Source organism: Cyprinodon tularosa, unplaced genomic scaffold (assembly GCF_016077235.1).
Source record: "Cyprinodon tularosa strain WSP-4 unplaced genomic scaffold, ASM1607723v1 ctg521, whole genome shotgun sequence".
Lineage (NCBI taxonomy): Eukaryota > Metazoa > Chordata > Actinopteri > Cyprinodontiformes > Cyprinodontidae > Cyprinodon > Cyprinodon tularosa.
In genome coordinates this window covers 563,621-577,681 of record NW_024039254.1, presented here as the reverse complement: position 1 = coordinate 577,681, position 14,061 = coordinate 563,621, and the positions used below count along the sequence as shown (strand labels likewise).

The 14,061-nt window shown below is 42.7% G+C and overlaps 1 protein-coding gene across 3 annotated transcripts in view; it reads left to right on the top strand.

The window, feature by feature from the left end:
- The window catches only part of LOC119795755 (rho GTPase-activating protein 23-like), a 44,455-nt gene extending 33,439 nt beyond the window's left edge, over nucleotides 1–11,016 (top strand). For 2 of the 3 annotated variants that reach the window (XM_038303946.1, XM_038303945.1), the window contains exons 10-25: nucleotides 784–823; nucleotides 904–1,041; nucleotides 1,859–2,167; nucleotides 2,248–2,309; nucleotides 3,204–3,310; nucleotides 4,470–4,582; nucleotides 5,936–6,088; nucleotides 6,167–6,245; nucleotides 6,337–6,410; nucleotides 6,493–6,582; nucleotides 6,652–6,777; nucleotides 6,857–6,901; nucleotides 6,983–7,076; nucleotides 8,189–8,213; nucleotides 8,450–8,481; nucleotides 9,617–9,752. In XM_038303946.1, coding sequence (XP_038159874.1) covers nucleotides 784–823; nucleotides 904–1,041; nucleotides 1,859–2,167; nucleotides 2,248–2,309; nucleotides 3,204–3,310; nucleotides 4,470–4,582; nucleotides 5,936–6,088; nucleotides 6,167–6,245; nucleotides 6,337–6,410; nucleotides 6,493–6,582; nucleotides 6,652–6,777; nucleotides 6,857–6,901; nucleotides 6,983–7,076; nucleotides 8,189–8,213; nucleotides 8,450–8,474 — 1,480 coding nt within the window. In that variant the 3' untranslated portion in view covers nucleotides 8,475–8,481; nucleotides 9,617–9,752. Of the gene's footprint in view, nucleotides 1–783; nucleotides 824–903; nucleotides 1,042–1,858; nucleotides 2,168–2,247; nucleotides 2,310–3,203; nucleotides 3,311–4,469; nucleotides 4,583–5,935; nucleotides 6,089–6,166; nucleotides 6,246–6,336; nucleotides 6,411–6,492; nucleotides 6,583–6,651; nucleotides 6,778–6,856; nucleotides 6,902–6,982; nucleotides 7,077–8,188; nucleotides 8,214–8,449; nucleotides 8,482–9,616 lie in introns of all 3 variants that reach the window. The other variant, XM_038303947.1, reaches the window with a different exon arrangement.
- Nucleotides 11,017–14,061: the final 3,045 nt, after the last annotated feature.

Below are 14,061 nucleotides of genomic sequence, written 5' to 3'. Positions count from 1 at the left end.
CATCAAGAAAAATTTCTCAATCAAAATAGGTTTTGAGAAAACTTCTATTTTTTCAGAATTTATTTGATCAAAGCTTTTTTCAGATTCTATTTATTCATTGTTTTTATAAAAAAATTTGTATGTATATCTATTGATTTTTTCATGTTTTTCAGTTTTTATTTCTCTTTCATTTTTCTGACATCTTGTTTTTGAAAAAGAAAATTTGGATTCAATATAAAAAAAAAATCATATTTATTATTATTTTTATTATTATGATTATTATTAGGTTGTTTTTGTTTTTTTTTTCCCATTTAATTTTTACATTTTTTTACATCCTATTTTTTTAGATAAATATTATTTTAAAGTCTCTTCTTAATAACAAACTTATAATTATAGTTTTTGTGTCTTTTTTCCCTTTTTGCCTCATTAAATTCTTCTATTTTTTTTTTTTTTATCCTATTTCCTCTTCTTCAAAAAAACCTGCTGGAAAAGATGATGTTCCTTTCAGTGTCCTTTCTACTCGCAAGATTTTTCTCAGAGGCTACACTAGATAATGAGTTCCCTTCACATTATACATTTCCAATATTAAAAACCTGCTGTTTGCTTTTATTAATTTTGGATAAAAATTCTCTCCATAAGCCCCTGCAGGCTGGAGCCTGATAATGAGATTCATTTTAACCTAATGCCGTATCCAGCAGCCGTAAAAAAAAAAACATTTCTATACGAAAATGTGATGTAACACCGAGCATCTGTTTGGCAGATGTTAGTTTTTAATGTTTTTTGTGTGTTTTATCTGCCCAACAGAAAATTACCAAAAAGAGTGAAGAGCTTCTTTGCTGAGGGGGTGAGTTACTGGAACGGGTTTAATTTGTAAACCAGGTGAAAACATGGAAAACTCTTAACCTCTCGCCTGTTAATCCGAAGTCTTTGGACAGTTTGCGAGCGCAGGAGGACGCCCGCTCCAAACGCCACTCTACATCAGAGCTGGGCACCATTACCTTCAGCGATGTTCGCAAGGAGGGCTGGCTGCACTACAAGCAGATCCTCACCGAGAAGGGAAAGGTACGTCTACCTGCTGCTTCAGACGCCTTGGAAGGCTTTGAAGATGTACGGAGAGAAATATTATTGAAATAAGAAAAATAAAACTGAAAAACATCCTTTAAAAAAAGAATTTGAAATCAATTTATATCAGCAAATACTGCTCCATTGATTTCAGATTCTTTTTTTCCCAAATATATTTGGTTTATTTTTTCAAGAATCAATTCTTTTATTTTTCGATTATTTATTCAGATTTTTTTTTTTTTTTTCCAGATCTTATTTATTAAAATGTATTCTCCTTTTTTAAAAAGTTTTTTCAGATTCTATTTTTCCATATTTCAGAAGTATAGACGTTGAAATCAGTAAAACAGGATTTTAAAAGAATTCAGTTTGTAAAACTATATTTAAAAAACAATCAAATTAACATTTAAAAAAAAAACTACGGAAAACACAATCTGAAAAAATATTGGAAAAAAAAATTTGGAATATAAATAAAATTTGAGTTAAAGAAAAAGAAAAAAGTTTAATTTCAAAATAAAAAAATCCAAAAACACATTTTAAAAATAAAACCTGAAGAAAGGGAAATTAAACAGAAAATCTGGGGGGAAAAAATGTTTGACAAAAGAAAGAGGAAAAATGAAATCAAAATTGAAAAAGGTAATAGAAAAATAAAATAGGAAAAACGACATTTGTAAACTAAATCTGAAATAAATAAACCCTGAAAAAGAGTTTTCAGTAATAGTGTAACTAAATAACCTTCTGATGTATTTTCCTGAGTTTTCCGGAGTGCGCTGACCGTTCTATCCCAGCAGAGGTTTAACTCCGCTCCTTGTTTCTATAGAAGGTGGGAGGCAGCATGCGGCCTTGGAAACGTGCCTTCAGCGTCCTCCGCCATCACTCGCTCTTCCTTTACAAAGACAAGCGGGAGGCTGTGCTGCACGCCGCGGGGGCCGGCGGCAGCCAGGACGAACACCCGCCCGTCAACATCCGAGGCTGCCTGATCGACATCGCCTACAGCGAGACAAAGCGAAAGAACACCCTGAGGCTGACCACCCAGGACTTCTGTGAGTATCTGCTGCAGGCTGAAGACCAGGACGACATGCTGGCATGGATCAGGGTCATCAGAGAGAACAGCAAGACGGATAACGAGGTGAGGAGGAGATCAGTGGCTCACACGTTCCCCGCTCATCTACTCAGGCCTTATTTAGGCTTTCCCTTCCTTCCTTCCAGGAGATCGGTTTCTCCAGACAAGCTCTCATCAATAAGAAGCTGAACGACTACAGGAAAAACAGGTCAGGTGGGGCGCCATGTTCAGGGAAAAGGCTTTCGTTTCCATTGTGTAATCAGGTCACTGTGGGCTGGAAGCTTGTCAAAACCATCATTTCCCAGAAACCTTGTCTCACCCTTCTCTGTGTCTGAGACGAGCTGGTCCAATTGGGTTATCCTTTACTTCTATTCAGTTTATGTCTATATCATCAGTTCACAAGACCTGTCATCTTAAGGCACTTTCCAGTTCACCAGATCATCCAGTCAGATTGATTCAACAATTTCTATCTAAGGAAAACCAGCTGATTGCATCGACTCATTGCCTCTTCAGCAATCCCTCACACTAAGCATGCTTGTAGCGACAGTGGAGAGGAAAAACTCAATTTGAACAGGAAGAAACCTCCAGCAGAACCAGGCTCAGTGTGAGCGGCCATCTGCTGAGACCGACGGGGGTTCAAGGAGACAGAAGCAGACATAGAAAAAGAAGCATAGATACAAAAGCAGTGGGCTGCCATTGTGCGGCTCCCGGGGAACAGTGTCGGGTTAAGGGTCTTGCTCAGGGACCCAGAGTGGGGCTCAAACTCAGAACCTCTGGATTCCAAGTTCTATGCCCTAACCACCAAGCCGCCACAGAAAGGTTAGCAGAAACTTTTAGCATGTAGATTTTTCTTTAAAAATGTTTTTTTTTTATTTGCTAATGGATTAAGATGAATATCCTTTAAAATGAGAAGTTAATTAAAGTGCATATTAGCCAACTCTCTGGATCTGTGCTTCCTTAAATTTCCATAACCATTAGTTTAGCCTTTAGCGATGCTTTGATATCAGTTGCTAGTTTCAACATTTAGCCGTAGGCCTCCCTGGTGGACCATCAGAACCAGGCCTCTACATTGACTCTGTGCTCCTGTTTCCTTCTGTTTTAGTCTGACGGGCAACAAGCCGGATTCCTCGCCCAGAGCCCACCGCATGGTGCCCGACTTCCTCCTGGCTAAAACAGAACAGACGTCAGTGAGCCGAGCGCTCAGAGCCGGTGGGTGTCACCTTGTTTGTTTTTACTTTGAAAAGGCTTCCTGTATGTGACTCCATCAGGAACAGTTTGCAGCGCCAAACTGACCCGAACCCGCAACAGAATAATGTCAATGATGTCACCTACGGCACACTTTGCACCAGGAAATGCGGTTTTAGTGTCATAGAACCTGCCAGCAGAGCAGGAAAACACAAAGAGAGAATAAATAAAATCAGCTTCATGACTCAGCAGAAATGAATTCCTCTGATTTCGGATAGATTTGAGGAGCAACAACATGTTTGATTCCCATCAGGAATCGAACATGTTTGAAATCCAGTCGGCCGTCTTAAGGTGGTCGTGGGCAAATCGCTTAGTGGACAAACAAGGATTCTTCTTCTTCCTCTCAGATGAAAACCCAGCAGCATGGCGGGGGTGCAATGAGTGAAATGGAGTTCTTTCTGTCAAATTGACATATCGTAGTAGCCACGTTTGCTCAGCCATGTCTTTGTCCAAATACGTTGTCTCCTTTTCTTTTTAGGGCTTTCAGCACAAAATTGCCCAAATTGCCAAGGCAGCGCGTTTCACTCTAGTGAGCTTCATATTCCTCTTCTACTGGTTTGGCTTCTGGATAGACAAGTCAGAGCAGCGCCATCTCACTGCAGAGCTGAGTCCCACCTGGTTTTTAGACGCACAGTGTGAGCAGGTAGATCGCATCAGAGCGTCGGCTCGCACAGTGAGAACAAACATCGTGAGCTGGGAACTTTTAAACCCTGCAGTTTCATCGAACAGTTTGAGCCGTAGCTGCGTAAAAGAGAACAAAGAATTCTAAAATAAACTTAGACTTTATTGTCATTTTGTACACAGGGTGTATACAAAAAATCAAAAATTTCCATTTCTTAAAGTGCAGCAGTGATCAAATGTAAAAATGTGGGAGAAAAAAAACATGTTGACAAACGCATAGATTATTTTATTTTTTTTTTTATGCCTGGTTTGTAGCGTTCTGAACAGCTGAGTTAGTAGAGCTATACGCTGTACCGCTCTACCATTCATTTGATGGATTAAATGGTTAATTTTTTAAAATTCTTGGAATCTAAATTTCCCCTGCACTTCATAAATGAGCATTTTCACCAAACTTTTACTCAGAAAGATTTAAATAAAAAGATGTCTTTGTATTTGGTTTCAGACGACAACAAGGCTCTGTGGGGAATAAACCTCATGAAGAAAACTAAGAAAAGCTGCAGTCCCAAAGCCTTTGGGGTGAGACTGGAGGACTGTCAGCCTGCTGTCAACTATAAGGTGGGCAAAGAAATGTCCTTTTACTGAAGGGGCACTCATCATGCCTTTAACGCTTAAAGCGAAATAGATGATCATCCAGTTGAGAAGGTCAAAGAACCAGCAGTTTTCTATCCTTCCCGTTCAATGGCTGCCTTAATAGACCGGTTTTGTCCCAGCGACGCCCAGAAGGCCGACCCGCTCCACCAGTCCTTCTGGAAGTGATGCTTTATTGGGCTGACCTGAGGGAACATCTGTGTTTTCTAGTTCTACGTGTGGTGTTGTAAGCCGGAGGAGGTTTCAGGGCTCGGTTGTGTTGAGGCGAAAGGTTTAGGATTAGTTAGAATGATTTTGGGGCAAGAATATATGATTATTAAATTGTTTTTAGGGATTAGGATTAGTAAAGTGTCTCTAGTCCAGTTTTCTTTGCCAGAGGTTAGAATTAGGACAAAAGTGCGTCTTAGGTTTAGGTTTATGCTACAATTCAGACTGCAAGCAGCAGAGGCAGCAGAATCAGCAGGTTTCCATGCAAAGTCAATGGTTGACACGCATCAAGGTGCAGCAAAAGGTCCTGCAGCGTCTAGAACAGCGCCTCATGAGCATCTGAGGCGCTTCAGAAGCAGCAGCTGCTGAAGTTGAAAAATTAAACTTTAGCTGTTGGACCCTCCACATCAACCAATCAGAGAAGCTGATCTGAGAGCTGGCAGGGAGACAGACACAGCGCTGATGATACAGAGCGCTTGATAATCGACCAATCACATTCACTTTATTCACTCGTGTAAAGACGGGAACCACTCGAGAGAATTTGGAAATGCAACGGTTGGAACAGCCGCTTCCCTGCGATTTTCATAACGGCTAAATTAACTTAAAATGTAGATACCTGCCGTTAAACATGTTCGCTTTTATTACCCTGGTGCCTGCAGTTTGGATTACGTACATGAAAAACACCTTCCAGCCACAGTGGAAAACCCCAAGCGGCGAGCGGGCCTGAGGCAGCTGCTGCTGGGGATTCCCAGTGACAGTGCACCGCCGGTATGTGGGGGTCTGAGCGGCTCCCACAGAGAAATAATCTTTGAAGGCAGGGTGGTAATCTGGATGAACTGACTGCACAGACCATGTTTTCAGGAGGACTTTCTCACTTCAACATAGATTCAAACTACTTTTTACCCGCTGATCACAGCAAATATAGCTGCCATTGTTCCAGGCAGAGAAAGGATAGAGTAGACCCACTTTCCACCGCACAGCCAGAGTAGCAAAGATGCTTCAGCCGCACGTCAGAACTGCATTGGAGTCAGGGTTACGGTGCGGCCATAGGAAGGGTGGAAAACATGAACGCTTCTGGGGATCATTGAAACAAATTCGCTCTCCTCTCCATAGTTTGTCCCTCGTATTGTGGAGATGTGCTGCGGCGTGGTGGAGGCCACGGGTCTGGAGTACACCGGGATCTACCGCGTCCCCGGGAACAACGCCATGGTGTCCTGTCTGCAGGAGCACCTGAACAAGGGCCTGGACATGGACACCGCTGAGGAGGTGAGGGGAACTGGAAGGACGTGTCTCTTCAGGCCGGATCCAGATCAGGTTCTAACGCCTCTGTCTCTTTGTCCACAGAGGTGGCAAGATCTGAACGTCATCAGCAGCCTGCTGAAGTCGTTCTTTCGTAAACTGCCGGAGCCTCTGTTCACAGACGGTGAGTCTGAGCGAGCCGCTTTAATCCCGTTTGATTCGTTCGCTCTGTAATTTCCTGCCTTTCAGGATTGCTGAGTTTTTTTTGTCCGCAGATAAATATACCAGCTTCATTGAGGCCAACCGGATAGAAGATGCAGAGGAGAGATTAACAAGCATGAAGAAACTGGTGTGGAAATTCTTCTCCCGGTAAAATCTGCTGAGATTAAAGCCATAATTTCTCCTCACACTCTGTCCTCGGCTCCTTTCAGATCCTCGGCCTGCCAGATCATTATTACCACACCCTCAAGTTCCTGGTGGGTCACCTAAAGAGAGTAGCAGACCACTCAGAGAAGAACAAGGTAACCTTCAGTCCTCACGGTTCTCCTCAATCTCAACTTTGAATCCCTGACGGAGTTCTGTTGCTGCAGATGGAGCCTAGAAACCTGGCTCTGGTGTTTGGCCCCACCCTGGTGAGGACGTCAGAGGACAACATGACCGACATGGTCACCCACATGCCTGACCGATACAGAATAGTGGAGACACTGATCCTGCATGTAAGAACTCCCACCGCATCCTCAGAACCTGAAGAGAAGTTGAACTTGCGTTAAAAATGCTCCCGATTTGATTCTGCAGCATGACTGGATCTTCTGTGATGGAGAACTGGATCGAGAAGAGAAGGTGAGGTTCTCCCTCTGCTGATGAACGGACACCATGCAGGATCCAATTTTTTTATGATTGTGGGCGTCTGTGTGTCTGCAGACCTCAGAGGACAAAGGGGACGTCCAACCGGTCCCCAACATCGATCATCTGCTGTCCAACATCGGCAGGCCGGGCATGCCTGGAGACGCCTCAGGTGAGGAGGGGAATGCTGGTTGGTGAGGCGGCCACAGTGCCGCTGTAGAACCACCGGTGCTGAACGGCGCCGCTGCAGAACACCGCGGGCCTGTAGGCGCTCCAGAATGGCGCTGCTGCATAACGCCCTGGAGCCGCTGCAGAAGGCTCTCCTTTAGGACATGAAAGCGGATCACATATTTACGCACGTGAATAAAATAGTTCCAAATGTGATTGGGGGGAGTGGGGGCCTAGTGGTTAGGCCATAGGGCTTGGAATGCTGAGGTTGTGAGTACGATCTCCAATCCCACAGACTGCCACTGTGGGTCTCTGAGCAAGACCCTTAACCCCACACTGCTCCCTGGGCGCCGCACAATGGCCGCCCACTGCTCCCCAAAGGGATGGTTTAAATGCAGAGGTGAATTTCTCCAGTGTGAGATCAGTTCAATTAATATTATTTACATTATTATCCATATAATATTTAAATTTTAGTTAAAAAGTTAAATTATTCCCTAACTGGAAAAATTATGTTCCTATAATAATGGACAAAATTCACTCCATAACCAACCAGCCTCAACAATAGAAACGTTCATATGTTTGGAACACAGTAAATAAGCTAACAAGGTACCTACTCCGAAAACACGAGGAGCCTGGAACCATCGGGGGGGCGTGGTTACCTGGGGGAGCTCACCTCTCCACCAGTTCATAACCCCTCCACAGAGGCCTATCGAGGTGATACCATTTTGTACAAGTGTCTGAATATCTCGAAATTTCCCACAATGCACCTTGAAAAGCAGTGATCATCCATGGTCTCTAGATGAGCAGATATATCCCAGGTTGCTTTGCAAGAGCTCTCCTCGCAAAGCATCATGGGATTTGTTGTGGGGGCAATAAAGAGCAAAGATGGCGCAGGCAGCTTGGGAGGAGGCGGAGTCACATGACCAACGGGGTTAGTGGTGATCATCTGTTCGAACGGTCAGAACGGACAGAACTCAAGCAAAGCTGCTGCTTGCTTCTTCTCCATCTGTCCTCCATGTTCAGACCCATGCTCTGTGACTAAAAAGAGGTTTTCTTCCCAGCTGGGCTGTGAGTTATTGATCTGTCAGCGTTTCCTTCTCTCTCTCTCTGCTCTAGCTGAGACTCTGGATCGGCCTCTTCGGTAGGACCAGGTCTAAACGCTCTATCTCTGTGTTTTTTGGTGGCTTTGTCTTCGCTTCATCTCGTTGTTTCTGCCTGTTTCCCATCATTTCTGTCTCTCTGTCAGTAAAACCGTTGTGTGTGTTACTCATCAGTAGTGTTGAACAGATGATTAGACTCTGCATAGTTTCCTGTTGGGGTTTATGGAGGATGTTTAGATGTCACTGCTTCTAACGCTCGTCTCCTTTCCTTTGGTAGATTCCACCATCAGCGACTCGGTTAAACTGAAGGTAAGCAGACGGAGTTTCACATCTGATCACATTTCCAACATATGATCAATAATCCTCTAAATATTTTTAAAAATGTGATGGGATTTTGCTTAATATGTCATAAACTAAAGTATTTGGTGCATCTAGTTGGAGCATCCTATAATTATTAATAAAAGTTAAAGCAAATGTTACAGCTATCATTGTGCTTTCTGACTGATTTCCAGAGCAGTAAGGGGTAAGTGTAGGTAGCAAACAATCAGGATAAACAGGTCAATCACTTATTTACAGATGGGAACTTTGTGAAAACAACGGTTTCACAGGGTGCGCATGTGAACAAAGGAATTAACAGATGGATTTGGAACAATTCATGGTGAAAACCCATGTTTTTAGATATGGATCACATATTTTACATGGGATAGACATGTGAATAAAATATTTCCACATGTACAATCATGACATCCACATATAAGTTTAAAAAAAAACATGTTTTTTCTCTAGAAATTGTTCCAAATCAGGCTTCATACAGTACATGTGTTTTTATATCATATATGTTTACATTTGGAAACATGTGAGACTAATGTGAAACCAATTGTTTCACATGTGAAAATTGTGGGGTTTCCTTCATGTAAAATGTGTTGTTTTACATTGAAAAATGTGACGATTCCTCGTGTAAAATATGAGGTTTCATATGTCAAATATTTGGTTTCACATGTGAAAACATTGTGTTACAAATTTTTGGTCACATGGTTCACTGGAAATACGATTTAGTAATAATTTTTAAATGTCTTAATTTAAGTGGATTTACCCTTAATTTGAGTAGGTAAATGAGATAGTTTGCCAATGGAATCGGCATTTTTACTCTTAAAATAAGATAATTAGATAATATACACTTAAAATAAAAAAAAATGCAATTGTGTTTTCTTATTTTAAGTGTAAATTGTCTTGTTCCATTGGCAAAATGTCTCTCTTACCTCCTCAATCAATGCACTTATTTTAAGAAAAACATGACTTATCTAGATGTCGATTATTTCCAGTGTTTTTCTTGTGAGTCGCCTTAGTTCACATGTGGAAAGTGGTTTATACAACATGTGAATCCATCCCTAAATATTCTGCCAAAAAGACTCAGGTCACTGATTTCTGGGCTTCATTGTTTCAGATTTCTTCCAGCTCCAAGAAAGACCTGAACGCCATGGATTTCCTCCCCAAATCCATCATCTCTGCTGTGACCCGCAAACGTAAAAAATGTCCCAGCGCTCATCTGGCGGTCAGCAGCGGCGATGAAGACTCTGAGCACGAACCGGTCAAGAATACCAGCTACAGAGAGGGGGGTGGAGGGGGGGCTCAGGAGGCGGCTCAGGGGGAGCGCACCTGCTCCAAAAAGGAGAAGAGACAGGGGGAGGAAGATGTGGGGAGACCAGCAGAGAGAGGAGGAGGAGGAGGAGGAGAGGAGATGAAGGACAGGAAGATCAGGCAGAGAAGCAGTTTGATCCCCCCCCCTCAGCAGAGTCATTCCACACACCCCCCACCACAGCTGAAGACTCCCAGTGAGGCCAGAGGACGTCCCAGTATTCCCTACTGGGTGGCCCCCAGCCGGCCCCCTGCCCTGCAAACGTCCAGCTGCCAGCAGCCAGAACGGAACCAGGCCGTCCGCTACAGGAGAACCAGAGGGGCTCGGACCAGGGCCACCTCCGTCAATCTGGACCTGGAGCTGGGCCAGCGCGAGGATTTAGTCAGAGGTCAGAGGGCAGACAGACTTCAGCGTGGCGGGGCCGCAGAGGGAGGCTCAGGGCAGCAGGTCGACCCCCTCCCTACCTTCCCTTCTCCTCCAGGAGCGACGGAGCAGACGTCCTCCTCTGTGGTGTTAAGGAGATCAGCTCCAGATGCTCAAGCCAAGAACAGGGCGCTGCGGCGCCACACTGTGGTCATTTAAAGAAGAAAAAAAACTAAAGTTTACTAACCGACGTCTGCTCACAGGTTTTCCTGCTAAAGCAGGACGGTGAGCCTTCGTTAATCTCTCCACCCCAGACCTTTACGCCCAAATAACCAGCTGTTAAAAACAACTTTATATAACCTAAGAAAGAGTCCGTGTTCCTATATTTAACTAAAACTAAACCAAAAAACAGAAACCCTTAGTGCAACAGAGTCCATCCATACTCCTCCACAGGAAGAAGGGAAGCAGAAAGCATCCTTGCATCTGATGCGTGGATGAACTCACAGGCAGCAGAGGGAAAATTCATCTGAAGCTGGAGTTTGTTTGATTAGAGGTGGAAAGGCGTCAGCGATGATGTCGTGATTCTTGTTCCTCCTCCAAGTTTTAGAGCGGATCCCCTCAGTGAAACAAACAAGCTCAGAACTTTGAAAAATAGACTTGCAAACACAAGAATGACTATAAACTGAAAAATGAGACTAGCAAATTCAAAGGTCACACTAACATAAGGAGAAAAGCTGCGGTTACAGTAAATAGAGATCAACAAAGTGGAAATGAAAAAAATGATGGGTTAAAGAAGCAGCACAGCAGAAGCTCCACTAGGGGGCAATCATCAGTGTTAACTCATATTGGTGGTTTTTCTTCACTTGAGTTTATTTTTTGTGTTTGCAGGACTTTTTAAATTTGCAGTGAGATGCATATCATCCATTTATGCGGCGTTTGCACTCCTGGGCCTCCGTAGCTCATTGCTGCAGAACAGTGTTAACAATTTGTATTCAAGATAAAAACTCATGTGCTTCAGCAGTTTGACGTGCTTGTTTAACCTGAGGCAGATCAGCATTTGTACCATTTTCAATTTACTCATCAGATTTTGAAAAGCAAAGGCTTTATTAGGCTTTAAGCTTTCTGTGTCAAAATGTCTTACCTGCCTTATCACAGTAAACCAAAAGCTCAATAAAAAAAGAGACTTTTTATTTCTTTGGAAATAAACTGAACCAACATAATTAGCTCTGAAACAAATGAATAGAGATTTTAAAATATATCTAAAACCCAAGCCTTCCAAGGCGCTGACAGATCCTCCCATTGGTCTGCAAAGGAACGGACCCACTGATCCATAAAGCATTTAGATGGAAAAACCCTCCGTCCGCCACTAGGCTGCCAAATGTCTCATTTATGTGTCAGAGTACATGGTCTGCTAAACGTCCCCGCGTTTACCGCTTCCACTCCACTGTCATTGGAGAGCAGAGGCCATGCAGGAAACAGTCCAAACCAGTTTAAAGTCAGACCAGTTTAAAGTCTACAGTCAGACCAGTTTAAAGTCTACAGTCAGACCAGTTTAAAGCCAACAGTAAGACCAGTTTAAAGTCTACAGTCAGACCAGTTTAAAGCCAACAGTAAGACCAGTTTAAAGCCAACAATCAGACCAGTTTAAAGTCTACAGTCAGAGCAGTTTGAGGCCAACAGTCAGACCAGTTTAAAGTCTACAGTCAAACCAGTTTAAAGCCAACAGTCAGAGCAGTTTAAAGCCAACAATCAGACCAGTTTAAAGTCTACAGTCAGAGCAGTTTAAAGTCTACAGTCAGACCAGTTTAAAATATACAGTCAGACCAGTTTAAAGTCTACAGTCAAACCAGTTTGAAGCCAACAATCAGAGCAGTTCAAAGCCAACGATCAGACCAGTTTAGAGTCTACAGTCAGACCTGTTTAAAGTCCACAGTCAGACCAGTTTAAAGCCAACAGTCAGAACAGTTTAAAGCCAACAATCAGAGCAGTTTAAAGCCAACAATCAGAGCAGTTTAAAGCCAACAGTCAGAGCAGTTTAAAGCCAACAATCAGACCAGTTTAAAGCCAACAATCAGACCAGTTTAAAGCCAACAGTTAGACCAGTTTAAAGCCAACAATCAGACAAGTTTAAAGTCTACAGTCAGACCAGTTTAAAGCCAACAATCAGACCAGTTTAAAGCCAACAGTAAGACCAGTTTAAAGTCTACAGTCAGACCAGTTTAAAGCCAACAGTAAGACCAGTTTAAAGCCAACAATCAGACCAGTTTAAAACCAACAATCAGACCAGTTTAAAGTCTACAGTCAGAGCAGTTTGAGGCCAACAGTCAGACCAGTTTAAAGTCTACAGTCAAACCAGTTTAAAGCCAACAGTCAGAGCAGTTTAAAGCCAACAATCAGACCAGTTTAAAGTCTACAGTCAGAGCAGTTTAAAGTCTACAGTCAGACCAGTTTAAAATATACAGTCAGACCAGTTTAAAGTCTACAGTCAAACCAGTTTGAAGCCAACAATCAGAGCAGTTCAAAGCCAACGATCAGACCAGTTTAGAGTCTACAGTCAGACCTGTTTAAAGTCCACAGTCAGACCAGTTTAAAGCCAACAGTCAGAGCGGTTTAAAGCCAACAGTCAGAACAGTTTAAAGCCAACAATCAGAGCAGTTTAAAGTCTACAGTCAGACCCGTTTAAAGTGTACAGTCAGACCCGTTTAAAGCCAACAGTCAGAGCAGTTTAAAGCCAACAATCAGACCAGTTTAAAGCCAACAATCAGAACAGTTTCAAGTCTACAGTCAGACCAGTTTAAAGCCAACAATCAGACAAGTTTAAAGTCTACAGTCAGACCCGTTTAAAGTGTACAGTCAGACCCGTTTAAAGCCAACAGTCAGAGCAGTTTAAAGCCAACAATCAGACCAGTTTAAAGCCAACAATCAGAACAGTTTCAAGTCTACAGTCAGACCAGTTTAAAGCCAACAATCAGACAAGTTTAAAGTCTACAGTCAGACCCGTTTAAAGTGTACAGTCAGAGCAGTTTAAAGCCAACAATCAGACCAGTTTAAAGCCAACAATCAGACAAGTTTAAAGTCTACAGTCAGACCCGTTTAAAGTGTACAGTCAGAGCAGTTTAAAGTCTACAGTCAAACCAGTTTGAAGCCAACAATCTGAGCAGTTCAAAGCCAACGATCAGACCAGTTTAGAGTCTACAGTCAGACCTGTTTAAAGTCCACAGTCAGACCAGTTTAAAGCCAACAGTCAGAACAGTTTAAAGCCAACAATCAGACCAGTTTAAAGCCAACAATCAGACCAGTTTAAAGCCAACAATCAGAGCAGTTTAAAGCCAACAATCAGACCAGTTTAAAGCCAACAATCAGACCAGTTTAAAGCCAACAATCAGACCAGTTTAAAGCCAACAATCAGAGCAGTTTAAAGTCTACAGTCAGACCCGTTTAAAGTGTACAGTCACCCGTTTAAAGCCAACAGTCAGAGCAGTTTAAAGCCAACAATCAGACCAGTTTAAAGCCAACAATCAGACCAGTTTAAAGCCAACAATCAGACCAGTTTAAAGCCAACAATCAGACAAGTTTAAAGTCTACAGTCAGACCAGTTTAAAGCCAACAATCAGACCAGTTTAAAACCCACAGTCAGACCAGTTTAAAGCCAACAATTAGACCAGTTTAAAGCCAACAGTCAGACCAGTTTAAAGCCAACAGTCAGAGCAGTTTAAAGCCAACAATCAGACCAGTTTAAAGCCAACAATCAGCCCAGTTTAAAGCCAACAATTAGAGCAGTTTAAAGTCTACAGTCAGACCAGTTTAAAGCCAACAGTCAGACCAGTTTAAAGCCAACAATCAGACAAGTTTAAAGTCTACAGTCAGACCAGTTTAAAGCCAACAATCAG